This window comes from Marmota monax, unplaced genomic scaffold, assembly GCF_021218885.2.
Source record: "Marmota monax isolate L192 unplaced genomic scaffold, Marmota_monax_Labrador192_F-V1.1 WCK01_AAM20220418_F8-fsc00007, whole genome shotgun sequence".
In the NCBI taxonomy this organism is placed as follows: Eukaryota; Metazoa; Chordata; class Mammalia; order Rodentia; family Sciuridae; genus Marmota; species Marmota monax.
The window spans coordinates 4,515,035-4,538,576 of record NW_026692781.1 but is presented as its reverse complement, the minus strand read 5'-3'; the positions used below and the strand labels follow the sequence as shown (position 1 = coordinate 4,538,576).

At 39.0% G+C, this 23,542-nt stretch overlaps 1 protein-coding gene across 2 annotated transcripts in view; it reads left to right on the top strand.

Moving 5' to 3' along the window:
* Lrp2 (LDL receptor related protein 2) overlaps positions 1–23,542 on the top strand; it is a 197,621-nt gene that overhangs the window by 104,177 nt on the left and 69,902 nt on the right. For both annotated transcript variants that reach the window (XM_046447392.2, XM_046447391.2), the window contains exons 28-37: positions 256–440; positions 1,431–1,659; positions 2,500–2,677; positions 4,178–4,306; positions 8,648–8,814; positions 9,762–9,905; positions 13,949–14,058; positions 18,316–18,493; positions 20,929–21,142; positions 22,196–22,435. In XM_046447392.2, the coding sequence (XP_046303348.1) occupies positions 256–440; positions 1,431–1,659; positions 2,500–2,677; positions 4,178–4,306; positions 8,648–8,814; positions 9,762–9,905; positions 13,949–14,058; positions 18,316–18,493; positions 20,929–21,142; positions 22,196–22,435 (1,774 nt within the window). The remainder of the gene's footprint in view (positions 1–255; positions 441–1,430; positions 1,660–2,499; positions 2,678–4,177; positions 4,307–8,647; positions 8,815–9,761; positions 9,906–13,948; positions 14,059–18,315; positions 18,494–20,928; positions 21,143–22,195; positions 22,436–23,542) is intronic.

Below are 23,542 nucleotides of genomic sequence, written 5' to 3'. Positions count from 1 at the left end.
GCAAAACCATTTTGAAGTCAGAATGAAACTACCCACTAATTCAATAATAGAATTATCTTAGAATATTCAGAATTATGAAATCTTGTATATTTTTGCAATATTGATTTCCTGGTTAGTTAATGGGAAGACCAAACTTTTCTAAGCCCATCAAGCTACTGTAGCAGAAATTAGATACTTTATTCTAGATTTTCATGTATAGCATCTGTGTTTGCGTTCATTTTCTTTAACACATTTCCTTTACTCACTTGTCTTTAGGTGCACGACAGCGGCGTCAGCATGACTGAGTCTATTGCGGTAGATTGGATAGGTCGGAATCTTTACTGGACAGACTATGCTCTGGAAACCATTGAAGTCTCTAAAATTGATGGGAGCCACAGGATGGTACTGATCAGCAAAAATGTAACAAATCCAAGGGGACTTGCATTAGACCCCAGAATGAAGTAAGACTCAAAATATATATATTTTTTTCTTTACATGAATATAATGACAGAAATGATAACATGATGTAGCTGATATGCGTATCATAGAATTAAATTCTCCCTTGTTTTAGCATGGTAGGCATCAACTGGTTATTACCAACCCTCTTTCATCTGAGTAGTCTTCCTCATAAAGTACATATGAGCAATTGGTTGTTCACTTTAAGATGGCACTGACTTATGAGCTTGACAGTGCAATGGTTGAAATGATTGTTGTATAAATATATAATTAAGTTTCTAATAAACACATGCTATAATATTCCATAGATGGGTCACTTAGCTGTGACTTTGATACCTTATGGTCACAAAAGAAGAAAGCCAAATTTTTCTGCTTGAATCTCATGTTATTTACTAGAACAACATTTTAAATTGTATAAAAAAGAAAAATTTTGCCTGCTGGTTATAAAAGGAAGAAAGAAATTTGCCCATGTGTTTAGAAATCTTTGAAGCTTCTTTCCTTGAATTTACTTAGATTCTATAGATTCCTATCTGCAGGATGGTGAATTAGGCAATTTGTGTTCAATGTGATGCTGGCTTCCTATATATTACAAAGTATTACACACCAGTAAAATTTGTGATGCATCTCTGAAGAGGAATAAATTGATTCTCTTATCTAAAACACGACAGGGTAGACAAACAAGGACAGATGGATTTTTCTAGACCAACTATTTATGGATTGTACACAAACATGATTTGGCATTGAGACATTTCCGTGTCATGATGTACGGCATGGTTTATGAACATTATAAAAACACCCAGATGGCTTGTGATTACATTATGATTACAGTTTTACTTTGTGACACTCAGACGAAATAATAAACTCTGCGCATGCATTCTGAACTAGAGATGATTTATTTTAAGCAGAGCATGAGCAGGATGCTGTGTAATTTTAAATGAGTTATTTTTCATGTTGAAATATGTGCCTTCTAATAGGTAACTAGTTTCTTTTCACAGTGACCATCTAATGTTCTGGTCCGACTGGGGCCATCACCCTCGCATCGAGCGTGCTAGCATGGATGGCAGCTTGCGCACGGTCATTGTCCAAGACAAGATTTACTGGCCCTGTGGCTTAACTATTGACTACCCCAACAGACTGCTCTACTTCATGGATGCCTATCTTGATTACATAGACTTTTGTGATTATAATGGACAAAATCGGAGGCAGGTGGTAGCCAGTGATTTGGTAAGTTGGTAGTGAGGAAAACCAAATTAAAACTATGATAGCAGCTAGGTAGAAAACAGACTCCAGAAAACTAAAATTAATTTTTGAGTTATAGGCATTATCACATCAATGCAGGGAATATCAACAGTAAGGGGTAATCCGGCCTTATTACTAACAGAAAAGTAAACAGTTCATTGTCAGATTGTGCCATTCCAGGGAGAATTAATAATAGCTCATATGATTTAGTTGACCTATAGATGCTGATCTGTTGCTTTTAAAAATTATGTTTAACAGAAGTCAATACCTTAACTGGATTTATATTTCTCAATTAAAATCCTAATCTATTATTTACTTATTTACACAATTTAAATGGGGAAATTCAGAAAGGGAGTATTTTTCCAAAGAGCTGATATTGTGTTTCATTTAAGATTCCCATTGTTTCTAGCTCTGGGAAAGCCTCCCTACTGTGACAGGTTGATGTGAGTCAGTGAGTGGCAGTAGCACTGAGAGTCCCGTGGGGGACGAGAACCCCTGGCTGGTCACATCTAACCTCTGACTAGTTGGTGATCCAGACAGAGCCCCTTACTTTCTGTGTTTCAGTTTTGTTTTCATTTTTAAAATGGATGCCCAATGTCATTATCAGAGTAGATGCATGTATCTGGAAATAGTTCCAGTGGTACAGTAGGATTTGGGACAAGTGATGTATTTTTTTGCTTGTCTCTTGTGCCATTACTTTCCTGTGTCTTTATTGAACACTCCAATGGTAAGGGAAAGCGGCTTCCTGAGCAGACATCCTTTGCTACTTAGTCCAGTTGGCCTTTGTTGTTGGGTGAGGTCCCATGGTCCGGTTCTGCTTCTCAGGTACTGCGGCATCCCTACACCCTGACCCTCTTTGAAGAATCCGTGTACTGGACTGACCGTGCTACTCGCAATGTCGTTCAGGCCAACAAATGGCATGGGGGAAACCAGTCAATTATAATGTATAATATCTTCCGGCCCCTGGGGATCGTCGCGGTTCATCCTGCAAAACAACCAGATTGTAAGTGGGAGTAGTGTGTGGAAACTGCTTCTTCTGGGAATGCTGACTGTGGCAGACTCACGTGTTTAGGCGACACATTTTCCTTTTCTTTTCATGCTTTCCCCAGTTCTTTTATTGCTCTTACTTTTATTGACCCTGGGAAAGTCAAACCTTGACAGGAAAAAGGGCACATCTGGATTGTGTCATTTTCTTCTGCAAGCGGGTACTGCCTCTGTTGGCTTTTCTCTGAGACTCAGTGTCCTCATTGGACAATTGCAAACAGAGACCAGATAGCACCTCAGTCCTCTTATCCGCAACCCTCAGTGTTTTAAAGCAGCTTGTTGTGAACACTTGCTTATTCTGGCCCCATGTGTCCCTGATGCTCTGCTGTGGTTACCCCAAGCCACTCTCAAGCAAGTGGTGATGGTGGCTGGGTGATTTCAACATTTGGCCTTGGCAGGGTTCTTTCTGGAGGGAAGGGGAAATAAGTCAATCTTAACATACTCTATCCTTGAAGCCTTCCTGGGGCTTCTCATCTCACTTCAGAATCCAGCCCCTCCTCTTGCCTGCCCCCTTTGCCCACTTCCTCTCTCCACTCTGGACTACAGCGTATTCAAAAGCACCCCAGGCCAGTTCCCGCCTCTGAATTTCTGCACCAGCTCTTTATTCTGCCTGGAACTGCTGTCTTCCAGGTCTCTGCAGGAGTTGCTTCTTCATGTCATTTAGGAGTCTGCTTAAATATAACTTTCTCAGAGCAGCCATCCTCGATCACCTTATGTAAAATAGCCACTCATAATTCTTTTGCTCATTACCTTCACATTTTAACCCCTAGCCCCAAGCAATTTATGAGTTTAGTTCTGTCTCTCTTTAGTAGAATATATACTCCATGTTTACAATAGTCCCAGTGCTGAGAATAGTGTTTGGTATATAGTGAATGCTTGGCATTCTTTGGGGGAATGAATGAATTAGATTAATAATCTAATTTTAACATGAACAGATAGCATCTAGGAAACAGCTTTTCAGCTTGGGATACACACAGGGTTCCTCTTTTCAGACAAAACATGTCATCAGTAGAAACACAAAAGATTATTATCTAACCCAATCTTGGACAATCCCAAGTAAATGTCAAGGTCACATAGCAAACACACAGTCTGGTTTCATTTGCTGCAGAAGGTTCTCTTGTAGGTCCTGCAAAGACACATATTATTTAGCATCATATTTCTATTACCAAGTTCAGACGACTTAGTGGCTGTGGGTTCATATTCCGGTTATAGACTGGATCCATCTGTGACCTTGGATAAGTCCCTCCTCCCTCTTGTTCCTCTTCTGAATTTTATGTTGAAAGCAAGGTGTTAAGGAAGGGTAAAGTCATTTAAAGAAAATAAAACAAGATAAGACAGCAGAGGTACTCATGTCTCCACAAGCAGGGAGCCTCTGGGGGGAAAATGAGAGCAGGACCCTGTGCACTGTGATGTGGGAGCCACTCCATTCTCTGATGCCTACTTCTCTTTTATCCTACAGCTGTGAATCCGTGTGCCTCTGCCCCCTGCAGCCACCTGTGCCTGCTTTCCTCACAGGGGCCTAAGTTTTACTCCTGTGCTTGTCCTTCGGGGTGGAATCTCTCCCCGGATTCTGTGAATTGCGTGAAAGGTACAGTATGCCCTTTATTATGCTGTGAAGATGGAGCTGGTCACAGTTTGTGCCAGACCTTGGAAGCTCCAAGCCCACTTGGGATTGAGCATGTGCCGTGTTCCCTTTGATAGCGCAGGTGTCCGCGGAGTGTGTGCTGTGTGGTGGGATTTCAATGAACACCTCCGCTGTAATACAGTTTCTGTATATGAAACTAATGTTATGTATGCATATGATTAAACAGTTTTTAACCTCCTATTTTCTCACACTTGACTATAGTTAGACTTTCCGACGAAGTATGATAACTGGAAGTTCATTTGTATCTGGCTTCATTTTCAGGTCCATTGTCTCAATTTTATTTTATAACCAATAGTCCATGTTGTGGTCTGGGTCTTCTGACCCCAATTTCAGTACCTTTAGTACTATCTGATTCTTCAAAAATGGCAGCTGTCTCTTGGTGAAATATTATAAGTGATTGTTGGAACAATTTAATCTTCATTTCATCATAGTGTTATTTTACTGGGTTGATTGAAGAGTATGTGGAGGGTTATTTAAGTACTTTAGGGAATACGAAAGAAAGAAAAGAGATTTCTTCAGGATTATATACTTGTGTATTATAAACTCTTTAAAGATTATTCTCCATTGCTTAAAAATATGAAAAGTTATTTTAAACTTGTTTCTTTTCATTTCTGAGTAAAGAGGAGTAAATGTGTTTTGATACTGACAAAAATTGCTAGAGGCAAATACAAATAAAATGGTTAATGATAACCTACTCCTAAATGAAGAGATAACAGAATCAGAATCTAGAGTAAAATTCAGATTTCAAATGGAAAATTTATATTGTGTCCAGGAAATTTATAGTGTTTATAGACTGTTCAGGTAGGTGTGGGCTTACTGAAAATCAAATTCCATCAGTATGTGATATTGTACAATGATACCTTCATGATGAAAGATTTTTAATTATTGGTAATGCTTACAAAAGGGACTGGCATTTGCCATTTTTCTACAGAGACTTATTATGCTCCTAATCCTTGTTGACATTGTTTAATTTAGTGTGTCCTCAGAGTCTTTCAGGAGAAGATTAATCTGGGCTATAGACATTTTGGATACAAAGCATTCTTTCACTACATAAAGGTTTTTAACTGTGCATTGGGGATTGGTGTAATCAATATTACGATCTCATGGTGATTGATAAATGTTAATTCTAAATAGTGCCTCTTGTTGTTTCACAAATGGCTCCACTCGTGTTGTTCCCGTGGGTGGACTTTGCTGATGTGGAACTTTCTCATACTTCACACTTGGTTTCTGAGCTCGAGTTGGGGAACTTGACTGTCAACATATGCTAAGTAAGATGTTTAGAAGATTTAACATATGTAGATGAAAACATTTTACTTGATTTAATTATTTTATAGTCTTAAATAGTGTTGACTAAGTGTCTGGAATAGCTTTGGAAGTGCTTGAGTGGTACTCTTACAAGAAAACACTGATATTGTCTAAGATCACCTTTTAAAAACATGCATTAAAATATCTGGAAGAAAACATATAAGCACCAGTAGTGGTTACAGTTAGATGGGGGATTCTGAGAGATTTCTTTTTTCCCCCCAAATTTTGTATTATTAAATTTTAAAATGAGAAGTGTCAGAAGTTTTTAATTTTTATTCTTTTTATTTAGAAAATATGTTCCCCACAATGCCCAAATTAAATAAAATAAAACTCAGTCCAGAAACCCTTAATATCCTCAACTCCATTCAGTCTGAGAGGCCCGGGGCACTTGCTTCAGTATTCTGTGCAAAATGAGAAGAATACACTCCTTCTACTCCAAGAGAGGCTGCAGGGCCCATCAGTTTGTGACTAAAGGAGGACGTTTATTTGAGGATCACAAACGTCACCATTTAATGTCACCATTAACTTCCATTCTGACTATGGTCCCTTCACTCCTCTGCTGTCACTAACCATAATGGGATCATGATATGAAAAATAGACAGGAGCAGATGATCTTCAATTTCAGATGACTTGAGACCTGTGACTGAGTACAGCTTAGCTCTCACCTTTCCTGAGCCCTCTATGGTCTATCCTTCTGCATCTGCTCCTTCCATATCATAGGAAGCTATCAGGACCCACGGGCCTAGTCTTGAACGCTAGGTGCTAAGTTCTTGAGGGTCAAGCCTCTGGCTGATTTGTGCATGTCTGCCCATTGCTGATGGTACTTTGTGGCATATGGTGGCCCTCAGTAAATGTTGAATATTCTTTTTTGCTCCCTTCCCCAGTCCTGTTTTTCACCCATTTGCCCTTAGGTAGCTGTACAGTGTAACTTCTTTTTTCTTCTCCACTGAACACTTTTCATGTGCCCCCTCCTGTCCATGCCACCTGTGCCTCACTGGTGGCTTCTTCTCAGGTGCTGCTCTGGCACCTTCCCTCACCCTGGCTTTTGCACTTTCAGCCAGTGCACTGTTAACTGATATCCCAGTTGTGGTTTTTCTGCTCACAGTGTTCATTGGAGGTAAACCTCAGATACACCAGCAGCAATCACAGAAAGACCCTGGGAAGATCCCCAGGAAGAAGTAATGGATGAGGAAGGACTAGAACTGGGTGAGGCTCAAGGGAAGAGTCAGGAAGGAGTACATTTGATGGATGAGAACCCCCGTCTTCCAGGCCTTGAATCAGGCTTTGGTTGAAGATTACTCTAGTTAAGCAAGAGGAAGATTACCCATCAAAAAAACAAACAAAAAACAGGATCAGGTTTTGAATGGGTGAAGTTTAAAACTTTACTATCAAATTAAGAAATGTTTTTTTCTTACTGAACAAATGAGCATTTATAATATGTAATCAATACATCATTAAATAGTATCTCATAATTTCAAGGTATGTCTGAAACTTATAACCCTCATTTTTCATTTGATAGTCAATATTTAGTACCTGGCCTGCGCTTTTTGCAGTATAGTGATCTAGTGATGGAGAAGATATATTTTTGGTCTGTGACCTTGGCTAAATTGCTTAATTTTTTTGATCTTCATTTGCAAGCTGGGGGAGATAACTGTAACACAGAATTATGAGGCTTCAGGGAGATAAATTAAGTGAAATTATATTTACCTGATGCATGCTGTGTGACACATATAATGTGCCCCATCTCAACATATTGGGGGGCGTATTTTGGCAATTGCAGTTGTTCGGAAGCAATGACTGTGGAATGTGGAGCAGTGGAGACAAGGGTTTGGGTGTTAATGGCCCATCTTTTATTACATTGTTCCCTGCAGCAGTGACATAGTTCCTGCAAGTTTCATTTGCCTCAGCTGAACACAACTTTTGCAAGATGTTGTTATACTAAACACTAGATGTTTATAAAAGCGAAGCATTAACAGTTGCATGATTTACATTAAATCAAATTTAAATTTGTACTAGGTTAGTAAATGAAGAGTTATTTCCCAGTAATAAAAATGGTAAGAACAAGGAAAAGTTAATGAACTGTCAAAAATAAATTAAGAAAAAGTGTCAAGAAAATCCTGCTGATCATGTAAAGCTTCCTGGATGATCAAAATAATGAAAATATCATTTTTAGCTCTTGAGAGTTATGCAATGATTAATCATTTTATACTTTCTCTTAATGTGTGAAACATCTTATGCTTTTAGAAACTTATGTTCTAAAAGTTTCTTCTTTTCTGAGAGAGGAATTCTTGAATTTTATTAATATTGATTATTTGATGATGGAGCCATAACCAGTATAAAAGTATTAAATTATTTTTGAAAAATGAATTTTTACTATCTGTTCAAGAGCCTAAGTGACTAATGGTTTAATTCAAATATTATGGAGATATTTGCATTTTTGAGAACTTTCAAAGACACTATTTGCATATTCATTCATACATTTATTCAGTTATGTAGTCATTTCTGACCATAAATATTTACTGCAGATATTTATTGGGCAACTATTGTATGCCAGGTTCTGGTCACAGTGAAAAAAATCAAACACAATCACTCTTTGGCAGTGGGAATCTCGTGAGGAAGGCAGATAGTAGTCAACTATTATTATATTTATTATTATAAATTTATTTATTAGAGTAACGAGTCCTAGGTGACATTTTGTAATATTTTATTTTTTGAACATGCTTGAAGCTGGTAAGCTGCCATTTACCAGTGTTTACTTTCGCATTATTTCCTTTTTCTTTTTCCAAGCCCAACTCCCCTTTGCCTGAGTTTCTGGAACTAGTGAGGTAGGTTTGTGTGTCGGAAGGGAAGAACTTTCTAACTGTGATGTTTATCCAACACTGATGGCTCATCAGTGTGAGTGAGGAATTAATGAAGAGTAAGGTGAAGGACTGGGAATCGTTAAATATAATTTTGACAGATATCCTGTTCTTTTCACAGATGACCAACCTTTCTTAATAACTGTAAGAAACCATCTGATTTTTGGCATTTCCCTTAATCCTGAGGTGAAGAGCAACGATGCTATGGTTCCCATAGCCGGCATACACAATGGTTTTGAAGTTGAATTTGATGACTCAGAACAATTCATCTATTGGGTTGAGAATCCAGTAAGTTTTGATTAACATGTGTAACTTCATCTGGAAGAGCCCAACTATGCTGATGCCTTCTTATAAACAGACTTCTGTGGATGGATAAAAAGGAAATGGTCCAGAAATTAATTTGTCACCAAGTTTTTGTTTTTGTTTTTTTGATTTAGGGATGGGTCTTAATGTGAACTTGGTTTGGAGTAAAGATTAAAACAACAACAACAACAACAACAAAACTCTTTAGCTTTAAAGTATTAAGCAAATAGAAGCTTTGGGGTATTATTTATTGATTCAGCAAACACTTACTAAGTGCTTACAACTTGCCTGACACTGAATGACCTAACTATAGAGCACCTGCTGGGAAACCGTAGTCACAAAGCTTGCCCTAGAGGGGCTTTGAGATTGTAGATTAGATGAATATAAAAATGATCATAACTCAAGACAAAAGCAGTGGTTTCCTAAGGGAATTCCAGGAAAGCTCTTGATGGGGTTGCAGGAGCCTTTGATCAGGATCTTTGCCCCAGGGTAAGAATGCCCGCTCCACTACCCTTCTGCTTGGTCCCGTTTCCTTATGAAAGCAACCTGCAAGAATGGGGAAAGGACAAGGAGAATAGAAAGGAGGAGGGGAGGAAGATCACTGTGTTTGATGTCAAATATGTTCCTGGCTTCTGGTCCACATCTGAGACTTGAGTTATTTTATGACTCTGATACCTGTAGTCACTAAGGTATATCTCTGTAGGCCATACCTGAGGTAACCTGAATGGTAAGCCTGTGTATTCTTGTGACACACTTAAAATATCAGTGTCTTTGAAAGATTGCTGGCATTAGCATGACCCACAGTGAGCCCTGAGTCTTTGCCCCCACCATGTGAGGAAAGTTAAAGAAACCCAACAGCCAACCTGGCTCCTGTAGGGGAAGGCTCCTGATGTGGTCTCCATACAGCTCACCTCTGTTGTCTTTCTTCCCAGGGTGAAATTCACAGAGTGAAGACAGATGGCACCAATAGGACGCTGTTCTCTCCTCTGTCTCAGCTGGGGGACTCGATGAGCTTGGCCTTAGATTGGTTATCAAGAAATATTTATTACACAACTCCTGGAAGTCAGTCCATCGAGGTAATGATTCCATAATAATAGGTTTTGAATCCTTGTCCAATTGATTCTCAGAAATGGTCTCACATGAATTTTGAAATTATTTTTAAATAAGAAACAAACAGGAGCTGGGCGCAGTGGTGCATGCCTGTAATCCCAGTGGCTCAGGAGGTTGAGACAGGAGGATCACGAGTTCAAAGCCAGTCTCAGCAAAAAGCAAGGCACTAAGTAGCTCCAGTGAGACCCTGTCTCTAAATAAAATACAAAAAAGGGATGGGGATGTGGCTCAGTGGCCGAGTGCCCATGGGTTCAATCCCTGGTACCCTTCTCCCAACTCCCTCCCCCCCAAATAAGAAGCAAACACAGAGAAGTATTGTTACTAAACATCAAACTCTCTGAAACCAAGGAGGAAAACTACCTTAAAAATAAGTTATTGGAACTTTCTACTGTTCTGTTTTATTTCCTTATAATTACTGATACTACCGTGTTCCTATGAAAGGATATTAGGTAATTTGTAAAAATAATATGTAAGAAGATAAATGAAAATTGAATAAGAAATTTAGCAAAAAAGAGAAGATTAGGGTAGGAAGGAAAATTTTGCTTTTTTTTTTTTTGTCATCTAATCTTTAATGCTATTTGAGTTCTCAACCGAATTTATAAGTTACCACTATTCTTAGATGGGAATCTCTCTTTGGCTCCAATACAGTTTTCCTAGCAGTGAAACAGAAAGTAGAAACTTGATTCTAATTCCTTTGATACTGTCTTCTTTGAAATAAGTGTTCTTTTTACTCCAATTCCCAGAAGAAATTTTAGATGGGTTGCAAGTTTGAAATCACGTGAAGTAAGTTAAATCCAAGGTAACTTGACTGATATTATGTGTCTCTGCTCCAGGACAAGGACACAACATGTACAGGATTATTAATTCATGATAATTTTGAAAGTGAAACTTCCTAAGGCAGAGGGAGGGTTTTCTGAGTTTAGCAGGGTCCTCCAGAGTGACCGTCCACTGCTCTGGGTGGGTACCAGCTGTTAAGGGGGCTGCTCTTTGGAGCATTTGAAGATAGATGCTGGAGAGGAGGAAAGTGCACAACAGCCTGGTGACAAATTAGAATAGATTGGCCAGGTGGGGCTCAAGCTGGAACAGTGCTTCCTAGTTCACAAAGTCTTTCCCAGACGCCATCTCATTTACTCCTCATGGCATGCCCAAGGGCAGGTGGACATGCAGCCGTTCACTTAACACGAAATGCCCCTGGAGACTCTCTGGTTCAAGCCTTTTGTTTTTTACAGAAAAAACTGAGGTTCACAAAAGTGGAAAAGTTGCCTTGGATGGTCAGCTGGGTGGCCGTCTGCCTTTGCATTCTTACAAGCCACAGCTCCAGAAATCCAGGCCTTTCTAATGCCCTTTGACAGTGGCAGAAAGTGTTTTTCACAATCTCAACTAAAAACGATAATCTTCTTATTTAAACAGGGGTAAAATGGACTGCCTAAGACCCTCAATAAAAACTCATATTTCCCTGGAGGCCAATCGGTGCAAAGCTGTCTTAATCCCAAATGACGATTAGTATGCTCTTTTTGTGTCTCTCAGTTCCTTACTTGGTAAATGTGTTTTGTATTTTTTTTGTGTGTGTGTGTGCTTGGGATTGAACACAGGGGCACTCCCCACTGAGCCACATCCCCAGCCCCATTTTTGTATTTTACTTAGAGACAGGGTTTCACTGAGTTACTTAGTGCCTTGCTGTTGCTGAGGCTGGCTTTGAACTTGTGATCCTCCTGTCTCAGCCTCCTGAGCCACTGGGATTATAGATGTGTGCCACCATGTCATAAATGGGGTTCTTGTCTTTTAACCTGGAATTTCTTCCAAAGCAGGGAACAAGTCTTCTGCATTAGTTAGGTATAATGAAAAGGTTGTCCACTGGAGAATAACTGAGTGTGTTGTGTGGGTCTTGTTAAGGCCACTTCAGCCACATAAACCTAGTTTGTAATAGTGCCCAGTGCCTTGTAGCCCAGGGAAAGAGCTGTTTGGCCTTGGACACATTACTTAACTTCTTTGTGCCTCCATTTCCTTATCTGTGAAATGAGGTAATGGCTCCATAAGTAAAAGTATTTTATGGCATTTTGTGAATATAGAGTGCCATTTCCCTCAAATTATCAATGTATGTAGAAGGTCCAAAAGAGAATAAAGATCCAAGGGAAAATGGTCCTTTTAATGCTTTTATTGTATTTTTTCTTAAGTGATATAAATTTAAACAATTCTTTCAGGTGAATGTTATATTAGTTAAGAAAACTGGACTAGTGTTCACTTATTATTTGTATGCTATTTCAGCATTGGTAATTGCCATTTAATTCCAGCTTGACAATAGAAAAGAAAGGTTGAAGAAATTGTTCTCCACTAGGGGTAGCTGTGTGTCTATGCACTAAAGGACTGAAGAGCTTTTAGCTGAAAAGTGAAGCCCTCAGAATGGCGGTGAGAGATGCAGTCTGGAAAACAGAGAGGAACTTGATTTTGAACCAAAGAGATCCTTAGGCCTAGGAAAAGGAGAGAGAGGCAGACTGGAAAGAGGAAAATTATCTTAGTCCAAGCGGGAGCAAAAGACACGAGATAGGAGAGAGAGAGAAACTGAGAGAAAATAAGGGAGAGAAGAGGGTGTGTGTGTGTGTGTGTGTGTGTGTGTGGTGGGGGAGAGGGGAGGGAGAGAAGCAGGCATACAAATAATCTATTTGTACTTCAAGGCAGTTTTGTAGAAAGCCCTGATGCAAGTCAACAGGTATTTTCTAATTCCTTACTAGATGTCTCTCCAACGTTCTCAGATGCATATTAAAATAGCTGCATTCCCCTAAGAAATATGCTGCTAGTCTGATAATCCATGTTTCTAGCATGTCTTGTTAACATTATGATTACAACAATAATAACTAAAATGGTGGCTTTGGGAAAGCCACTAAACCTCCCTAGGCCTCCTTTTAACAACTGTTTTTATTAGTGATTATAATTATACATAGTCATGAGGTTCATTTTGATTTACTCAGACATGCATGGAGTATAATTTGTTTCATTTCAGACCCCAGTACTTCCTCTTTCCCTCCCCTCCTCCCTCTCCCTGCTCCCCTTCCTCTACTCTACTGGTCTTTTTTCTATTTATTGATTGATTTTTAATTGGTGCTTTATAGATAGCCATAAAGATGGAATTCATGTTCATTCATGTACATAGCACAATTGGTCAATTTCATTCTGCAGTTCTCTTTCTCATCATCCATAATATGAGCATAATAATAGTAGTATCTCTCTCACAAACTTATTTGTGAGGATGGGAATATGATAATTAATAGTTTAATGCCTAGCACATAGCAAGTGACCCATAAATGGACCAATCAAAAATAGGAGACATGTATTAAACACAGTCATGCTGTGCACCGGTCTGAGTGCTTTCCCTATATTAATTATCTTTTAGTCCTGTGAATTCTAGCCTGAAGTTGCTGTTAAAATCCACATTTTACTGGTGAAGGAACTATATTCAGAGGTGGATTTCTTGCCTCAGGTCATTTGGTCAGGACCTGGCAGGGCAAAGATTTGTGTTTTAACTCAGGCTATTGATTTGAAACAGAATTCTCTGAACTCTGAGTGGATTTGGACTGCTTTGAGTAACTGTTTGCAGTCATGGGCCCCTTAGTGCCATGGCTCTGTCACTGGGGCACAGGAAGCTGTGAGGCTCCTATGTCTTCTAGGGGATTCTCTCCGCTGCTTCTGAAGGCATTCTGCAATCTCTCTAGGCAGTGGTTCTGTATGTTTATCCATTTGAATCTCTCTCATCCATCTTAGTTCCTTCTCCTAAAATTTTGGGTGCATTGAAAATAAGAATTTGGAAGGTGATTTTGCCTTTCTTGAAACTCTTAATTTCCTATTGGACTGATTTATTGAAGCCCTCAAATATGATTAGAGATCACCCACATCTCTAGCAATTGTTTCTCATTCATCCCTAATCACGCTTTAGCATTTCTTGTGTAAGTTCTTCATTTCAACTGTGTTTGTTTTCCAGAATGAAATTCAGTTCTAATAAGTGACTTTTTTTTAGGTGTTGACACTCCGGGGAGACACCAGATACAGAAAAACACTGATCACCAATGATGGCACAGCTCTTGGAGTAGGTGTTCCAATAGGCATAACTGTTGATCCTGCACGTGGGTGAGTTGCTCACATGTTCATAACAACATGTTCCTTAGGGCATTTTCTGATTTCCTATGTCAACGTTTGAAAACTATAGATCTCAGTGAGGAAGAGAAATAGCTTTGAGCTGTATTTAATATGAAGAATATAATTTATACTTTGTTCTGTGTTCTTCAAATTAATAACACTGGACTGAAAGTTAATTCCAAATCAAGAACTTTAGGAATTGAAAAGTAGAATTATAAGACTTACAATGCATTCTGACTTTGAATGAACACTGAAAGCTCTAAGGGAACTAAGGTCATTGGCAGCAGACCTTGAAGGATGAGAGGCTTCCTGTAGGTGGAGAGTGGGTTGCATCTGGGGAGTGGTAGGTGAGGCCAGAGGGTGGGCAAGGCAAAGGAGCATGATGGGATTTAGCATGATTGTGGGAGGGGCTAAACCAGAAGCTTAGAGTAGGGGGCAGTTGACCACAATGGAGATGCAGCTGCTAAGGTCATTTGGAGACAAATTGTGTGTGTGTGGGGGGGCTTTAATGTTATGCTGTGGATTGGATTTTATTCTTTTAAGTAATCGGGAGCCAGTAGAGAATTTTGTGGTAGTGAAAGGATTGAATCTGTGTGGTAGAAAGATTGGTCGGGACTGGGGTGGAGAGAGGCTGGCCACAGGGACTCCAGGAGACCAGGTCTTATTGGATATAGACTAGTATTCCAGTCAGTTTAATCAGTTATTAATTTTGTTTCTTCATTTTTTTTGTATTATAAACCAGAAATAACAAGTTGTAGAATATGAGCATTCATTTTTTGTTTTTAAAGAAGTAGTCATTTCATTCCAAGTGGATTTTGACTTTCTATTTGGAGGTCATCAGATTCTTAGCCCTGGAAGGGAACTAAAGCAGTAGTTTGTATTAGTGCTCAAATAAGGATGTTATATTAACTAAATTCAATCCATCAAAGTAAAAATTTCATTCTATGCTTGCTGGCTGGTCCTAGTTTTCAGTTATCCTTCCTAGAAGAAGGACCTCCTTGATTTGAAGTTCCATTCTTGAAACCTGAGTCCAATTATTCATTTTTTTTTATTCATATGAAATTTATATATTGTATACCTATTGCCAGGTAGTGTATTAGTTAAGACAGGTTAACTGTAGAAGCACATAAGTGCCAAAATATGTAATGGTTCAGAGGAAATAATTTATTGGTTTTCTGTGTGGGCACCAGAGCTTGGGCAGAGGATGGGAGGAAGTTATTCTGTATAACTTCAGGGGACCCGGCTGATGGGGGCTTTGCTGTCTCAGGAGGAGGTTTCCAGGGTCATTTTGAGTGTCAATATCTTTGGAGTAGCAAAGAAAAGAACATTCAGGAATGTGCTGGGAGTGAACATCACTTAGCTCACATTCCTTCAACTAGAATTCAGTCACTTGACCATAGCTGCCTGTTAGGAAGGAAATGAGTCTAGTTTTTTATCCAGAAAGAAAAGGAAGACATTTATTTTAGCAAGCAGAAGCAGTCTCTGCCAGGGGGCCAAAGTGGGGTGTTAGGGAGCAGACACAAGGATGAATAAAGTCATAATCTGCAATGTCAAGAATTTATAGCTTAATAAGAAGGATAAAGCCTGTGTATAAATATCAATAATCCAGGTCATTTGGCCTGGGTCTTAAAGCAGCCATAGGATTTAATAGGCAGAGTTGCTTTGGAGGAATCACCCATGATGGAAGGGATTAAAGTCAAGAGCAAAGGGATAGAAAAGCGAGATCATGTTGAAGTAGCATAGAACAGCAGTTGGGCTGGGAAGGAATTAGAAAGGCTTAGATTCTTCAGAAGTGGGAAGAGAAACAGGACAGAGACTTGTGTCTGTGTTTTGGATGCTCAGTAAAGAAACAGCCTTGAGAAAGTTATGGTCAGTGTCATTGATCTTTTGCTACAGAAAAATATCACTATGGATGATCACTAATAAATGGTTGAGGCAATTATAGAGTCCCTGGTGACATCTGGGAGAGGATGTTCAATCAAGATAGAAAGGGTAAAAATGTTAGTGTTAGACTACTCTCTTATGAGTTTTGTATTGAAGAATTAGGGAAAGATAAACTTGTAGTTCAGATATAACAGGAAACTTGTTTTTGGACCAGGGGAGCCTGAGCATATTTGTGGGAGTAGACAAAAGTTCACTGATTAAGACATAATTGAGAGTGAAAGTTAAGGGGGAAGGAAACAGGAATTTATGAAGAATAGGAATGACTTGTTAGGGACAGTATGGGGAACTTGACATAAAGTCAGGGAGGGATGAGAATCCTCATTCTACTACTCTGTGCTATGTTCAGCAAACTTTTGGTAGCCTGAAATGGGAGAGAAGAGGGAAAAACAGGAACTAGGAGTTAGAAATTAGCAAGATAGAAACAATGTGAGTTCAAGAGATAAATAAGAATAATATCAAAATGGCTACAATGAGGTCTGGATGCAGAAGGACAGAAGATTTGGGAGTTCAGGCAGTTTAAGGTCAAAGAACAAGTTTAACAGGAAAAGTAAAACTGGAGCATAGAAGGGATGGCAGAGTTTAGCCAAAGCAGAGAATTTCAAGTTTGTGAACTTAGAGGCAGAGAAACCTAGAGCTGAAGAGAAGTCAATGAGATGAGTATATTGATTGGATGGTGGATATATAAAAAAAGACTATTTGCATTAAAGGCCTTGAGTACTTTGAGAAAAGGTGTAGAAAGATTACATCTTGAGGCTGTAGCAGGAGATGAGGTAAAAAGAGGATTAAAACTTGGATTTAAAAAAATCATGTTGTCAGTGAAAATGGAAAGCAGCCCTTCAAATATTGTAATGAATTTTCATATATCTCAGATGTGGTAATGCTGTATGTGAACATAGCGAATATAGTTCATTGGTTTCACTGTGAAATACGAAGAGAAGAAAGTCATAGATACTCCCTGATGTGAGCATGCTAATGGTATTCTACTTTCACAGGAATGTTTTATGCATTCTCTTGTATTTTGCATTGAATTTCAAAACTTTTCTTTTGCGGGGGCGGGGGTACTGGAGATTGAATCTGGGGACACTTAACCATTGAGCCACATTCCCAATCCTTTTTTAAATTTTATTTAGAGACAGGATATCACTAAGTTGCTGAGGCTGGCTTTGAACTGCCTCAGCCTCCCCACCTGCTGGATGATAGGCATGTGCCACTGTACCCTGCAAAGCTTATCATTTTTTCATAATAGAAATCAGATCAAGATAGTAGCTGGTCTTGTGGTAGATGGTGATGTGGAAGAGAATTGAGAGGTTTGATCAGTGAGCAGGGATATACTTGGCAATTTTTTATACAGACTTTGGCCTTCCCAGTGTACTGGGTTTTATGTGATTCTCTGAAGAGGGATTTGCAATTGATGTAGTCTGCTTGTCATCAGCTTCCCACCTGTCATACAAGCTAAAGGTTTAGCCACCAGTGGAAGATCCTAGCCTCCTGTTTTGGACACCAATTTTAAAGCCTCTGCCCCCCCCCCCCAATTAACTAGGGAATTATGTAGACATTGATAGAACACTGGTTAAGTGCTCATAACATTGTATACAAGACACTGATGTTTCAGATTCCTCCTGTAAGCACCTTGAGAACAAGAAACAGGACTTAAAAACAGCATACTACAGGGGACACAGCCACATCAATGTTAACAGCAGCACAATTCACAATAGATAAACTGTGGAAGCAACCTAGATGCCCTTCAATAGATGAATGGATAAAGAATGTGGTATATATACAAAATGGAATATTATCATTATTCAGTACTAAAAGAGAATAAAATCATGGCATTTGTAGGCAAATGGATGGAGTTGGAGAATATAATGCTAAGTGAAGTTAGCCAATCCCCAAAACCAAATGCTGAATGTCTCCTGTGATTTAAGGAAGCTGAATTCATAATGGGGTTAGGTTGGGGCATGGGGGGATGAGATGAACTCTAGATAGGGCAAAGGGGAGGGAGGGGAAACGAGGGGACATGGGGGTAGGAAAGAAATGAACATCATTACCCTAAGTACATGTATGAAGACATGAATGGTGTGACTATTTTTTATACAACCAGAGGTATGAAAAATTGTGCTCTATATGGGTAATATGAATTGTAATGCATTCTGCTGTCATCTATAACAAATTAAAATTTAAAAATAAAAAATATTTTAAATTAAAAACTAAAGAAACATTTTTCATGAAATATTTAAGTTATATATGCCATTCACCCTCATATCTACCTATTTTGTTAAATGCTGGTGTTTTTCACGGTTGTAGGAAACTGTACTGGTCAGATCAAGGAACAGACAGCGGGGTTCCTGCCAAGATTGCAAGTGCTAACATGGATGGTACATCTTTAAAAATTCTCTTCACTGGGAACCTTGAACACCTGGAGGTTATCACCCTTGACATCAAGGAGCAGAAACTCTACTGGGGAGTCACCAGCAGAGGAGTGGTACGAGCACCCTGAGCACTCTTGGTTCTTCCCTGCTGAGCTGCAGTGCTGATTCTGAACGTGCTAAGTTATCTGACAACTTGACCTTTCTCCCAATAACTTCTCTCCCTTATTTAAATCCTGCCCTAGTTGAAGTCTGATTCATAGTATGGATATAACAGTTCCCTAGAGAATGCTATTCATTAATCCCCCCCTGCCCCCACACACTAACTCTTGGTTTTTCCAAAAGTTAAAGTTAATTTTCCAGGATAAATTAACTCCATTTGTCAGTTCATATTTGTCCTTTAGAGATATTTATTTCATGTTTTAGTGATTTTAATGCTTTTCTTTGAAAATACTCTAGGAGTCTCTCATTGCAGAGAGTAGAGGGAGAGAGGGGAGAGGGCTGTAAGCTTCTGAGCTCAGCATCCTCTCTTAGCTACATATTCTTCTCTAATGTCCAAATATGTATGAAATTTCCTTTACTGGTAATTTTAAACTCCAAGATCAAGTTCATTATATCCTTTAATAAGGAACAGGAATTATGAACTTTCATTGAAATAGTACTTGACCTTTACTGCTATGCTCATGCAGCTGAGCTGAGGTGAGGCACATAGGAAGTGCTTGATAATAATAACTGATCAACCTAGCATTGCTTTGGATGAAGAATATGTGCTAGACTCTTCCTTGCTTTCTAAACAGCAATCATTTCTGATCTTTGATGCTGACGATCTCCGTAATACTGTGCAGTAGGTTTTCCTCTCAGTTCATTTTCTGTTCAACAACTACCAACTAGGGATAACGGGAACATATCTCAGCATCGTAAAAGCTATCTATGCTAAGCTCCAGGCCAACATCATTCTAAATGGAGAAAAATGGAGAGCATTCCCCCTAAAAACTGGAACAAGACAGGGCTGTCCTCTTTCACCACTTCTATTTAACATAGTTCTTGAAACACTGGCCAGAGCAATTAGACAGAGGAAAGAAATTAAAGGGATAGGAAAAGAAGAACTCAAAATTAGCACTATTTGCCAATGATATGATTCTATACCTAGAAGACCCAAAAAATTCCATCAGAAAACTTCTAGAACTAGTAAATGAATTCAGCAAAGTAACAGGATACAAAATCAACACCCATAAATCAAAGGCATTTCTGTAGATCAGTGACAAATCCTCTGAAAGGGAAACGAGGAAAACTACCCCATTTACAAGAGTCTCAAAAAAATAAATAAAATACATGGGAACCAACTTTACTCTTAATATGGACTTATAATGATGACAGACTTTGGGGACTAAAAAGAAGTAGTGGAATGTATAAGAGCACTCTGACGATTTGGATGCATGTGTACGGTGATGAGGAAGCTCTGGTTTCTGCATATAGGTTAGCGCATGCCAGGCAGGGCTTGGGAGCTCCCTCCCTTCCCTTCCAGTTCTACCTGCTCTGCCCTCCTGAACCTGTGATCTTGTGACTCTCCTTCCTTTCTCCACAGCAACTTCCCTCACAGTTCTCCCCTTGCTAAGTCCTGCCATTCATCCTTAGCCTCTTTCCTTAGATCCTTCCTTTTCCTGCCACCTCCACCATTCTGACTCTACTGTGGCCCCCATGACTGAACCCTGCTAACTCCCTGGGCTGGAGGGCCAGCATTCAACACTCCAGCTGAACTCATTCAGCTGATCTGGTCTGGTCACCAGCAACCCTGAGGCTCATGTTCCTTGTACTGTAGACTCTGGAATGTTCGATAGTTTCTGGGGCATAATCCCCTCATGAATCTGCCAGGTTCCTTTGTCCAGTGAGGCAGTGAGTCAGAACTTGTTTCCCTCATGCCCAGCTTAGATCCTAGCACAGGGAAAGCACTTGGAACAGGTTTGGGGAATGAAGTGAAAATAGCCGCAGGTACATTTTATTTTTCTCCAAGAAGACTTGTCATTTCCCCTGAGGAATTCCATTCTTGTGGGTTCTTTTCCAGTTTACCAAAGCCATTATGGCTAAGGCTTATTGCCTGTTCTAACATAACAGCACCATCTGGCTCCTATCCAGTCTTGCTCCCCTGTGATTGGCGGGGGGACTTTTCCTATCTCTATTACAGAAATTGTTGGTGAATGTTAAAGCCGAGGTCAGTCAGCTCCTATGTGATGGCTGATATTAGACATTTCAGGGTACCCTTGACCAGAATATCACACTCAGGGACTAGAGGTTTAACTCCCTTTTCTTCACCGTGCTAGTTGAAAAAGCTAACTGACTTTATTATCAATGAAATACTCAAACTGATGTTTACCCAACCCCTGTTCAGTCTAGTTTGTGATGCCCCAATCATACAATAGATAAGAAAAAGCACTACAAAGAATAGAGGGTTTATACGTGTGAGGTATTATTACTGTTAGGAGAATATTAGCTTTAGAATGTTCTTTCATTTCACTATGAATCAGTGAAACTAATGAGAGCTCTGATTTTGTAGATTGAAAGAGGAAATGTGGACGGTACAGAGCGAATGATCCTGGTGCACCATCTTTCCCACCCATGGGGAATTGCTGTCTTTGATTCCTTCCTGTATTATACTGATGAACAGTATGAGGTCATCGAAAGAGTTGACAAGGCCTCTGGGGCCAACAAAGTAGTCTTGAGAGAGAATGTTCCAAATCTGAGGGGTCTTCAAGTTTATCATAGACGCAGTAAGTATTTGCCACTAAGAGACCTTCATGGATGTATGATGTAGATTCACACTCTACACATTCTGTAATGATCTGTCCACACATGGTCTGTGTATATACACATGTGAATTGAAATTACCCAGAATATTCTTTTTTAAATGATGACCATGCCTTAAGCATGTTTAAACGTCATCTGAAAGACCATATTGTCTTCAGAATAAACTTATTCCCATTCTTTTCCCATCACTTTTAACTATTTGCTTTTGGTTCAGCACTCCCTGATACATCATCTATTTATTTATTTTTTTATTGTCTGCATTCCTTATTGACTCTAACCTCTGTAAGGACAGATGTCTTGTCTGTTTTGTTTACTGCTTTATGCCCAGTTTACTGCTTTATGCCCACAAGAATAGAGAATATTGGTTGGATATCTGCTGGGAAAATGTTAACAGGATAGAATTTTAAAAGGATTATTCTTAGATGTTGTCTATTTCAATATATATTTTTTCATACATATTTTAGCTTTGAATTTGTCCCTTTATGTTGGTGTTATAATAGAGATTTTAAAAATAGCTTGGGCATTCTATAGCTTTTAGTTTCTAACCAAAGATGGTCAATTTCTTTCCTATCTTATAACCTAGGTTTGTTCTTGCATGTGGAAAAATACCTTTTAAGTATTCTTATTACATATGTTTAAAACAAACATCCATCATATAATTACATCCATCATGTAATTAAACTCATATAATTTTAAGTGCCAGTGCATAGGTCAAGAGGGCAAAAATGAATAGATTCATATATTGACTTTTCTAATTCTTGCATGCTTTCTGGAAGAAAAATAATTGATGCCCCATTTTATAACTATTATGCAATAGTTGTGGTATTCTTTTAATATTTTTAGGTGTTATTGCATAAGCTTCAGTATCTCAATATTGCTTTTAGGCTTTTAACCCACCTACCATATGTGTGTTATTAATTTTTATAATGAATCATTTGGTAACTGAGTTTTAAAAATTGGAGTTGGAGTGACAAGTAGGTAGGATCAAGTCACAATCTGATTTTTATTTCATTTAGACATTGCTGGATCCTCAAATGGCTGTAGCAACAATGTGAATGCTTGTCAGCAGATTTGCCTGCCTGTACCAGGAGGGCTGTTCTCCTGCACCTGTGCCACTGGATTTAAACTCAATCCTGATAATCGGACCTGTTCTCCGTATAACTCTTTCATTGTTGTTTCGATGCTGTATGCAATCAGAGGCTTTAGCTTGGAATTGTCAGATCATTCAGAGGCCATGGTGCCAGTGGCCGGCCAAGGTACGCCAACTCAGAAATAAGACTTGACTGCATCTGGTGCCCAGCTGAAATCCTTGATATCATAAAAGCATTTCTTCAGGCTTAGATTCAGCACATAATGAAGCTTCTCTTTCTCTTTAAATAACCTGTCTTAGCCTAGAGTGGTTTATATCAGAATCATCTGGAGAGGACTGTTAAACATAGATCAGAGCCCTATTCCTAGATTTTTCTGAATTAGTAGACTGGGGGACGGGTAGTAACCTGTATTCCTAACCTTTTCCCAGGGCATGCAGAGGTTGCTGGTTCCTGAGGACCCTAGACCTAGAGCAATGTAGAAAGTCTCATGAGTTCAAGAAGTGTTTACAGGGTTGGTAAAACAGTGCCCTTATTTCTGACTGTTAATGGAGAGTTAGGGTAGAGGGCACACTTCTATTTAATATAGTAATGAAATAGTCTGAGGTCTGATTTATTAGCATATATTTGGTGAATTGAAGTAATAGTTCACAGTACCAGTCACTCCTTAATAACCATATCTTTGCTGTTCTTTTTGCTTGTGAACTCTGAATGTATAAAATGATAATGTAACTCCTAGATGAGCCAAATTTTGCAGGTATATATTACCACAAGAGGAATTAAGAGTTTAGGAGAGTCACAAGGCATAAGTAAGAATAGAGGAATAGAGGGTAGGAAGAAAAGAAAAAGGATGAAGGGAATGGAGGGGCAGGAGAGATGGTCAGTGCAGACAGAAAGGCTCTGGTGAAGGACACATACACACCTGGTACCTGCTCATGCTCATGTTTACCTGCTGTCACAACTCATCTTTGTCTTTTTGTTTCTTTTTTTTTTTTGTCTTTTTGTTTCTAAAAGTTGTGGATCTAATTTATCAAGATACTAAAACATCAATATTTTATTTCTTCCTACTTTTCATTTTGGAAAATCTCAAACAGAAAAATTAAAAGAAAAGGTAGAGCAGACTTTTTATACCTGTCACCAAAATTTAACTGTTGTTAACATTTCATCACCTCTCAGTTTTTAATCCCTCTGTATGCACATGTATGTACACACAACCACACACACATGTACACACACACTTATACACACATTTTTATGAATCTTTTGAAAGCAAAT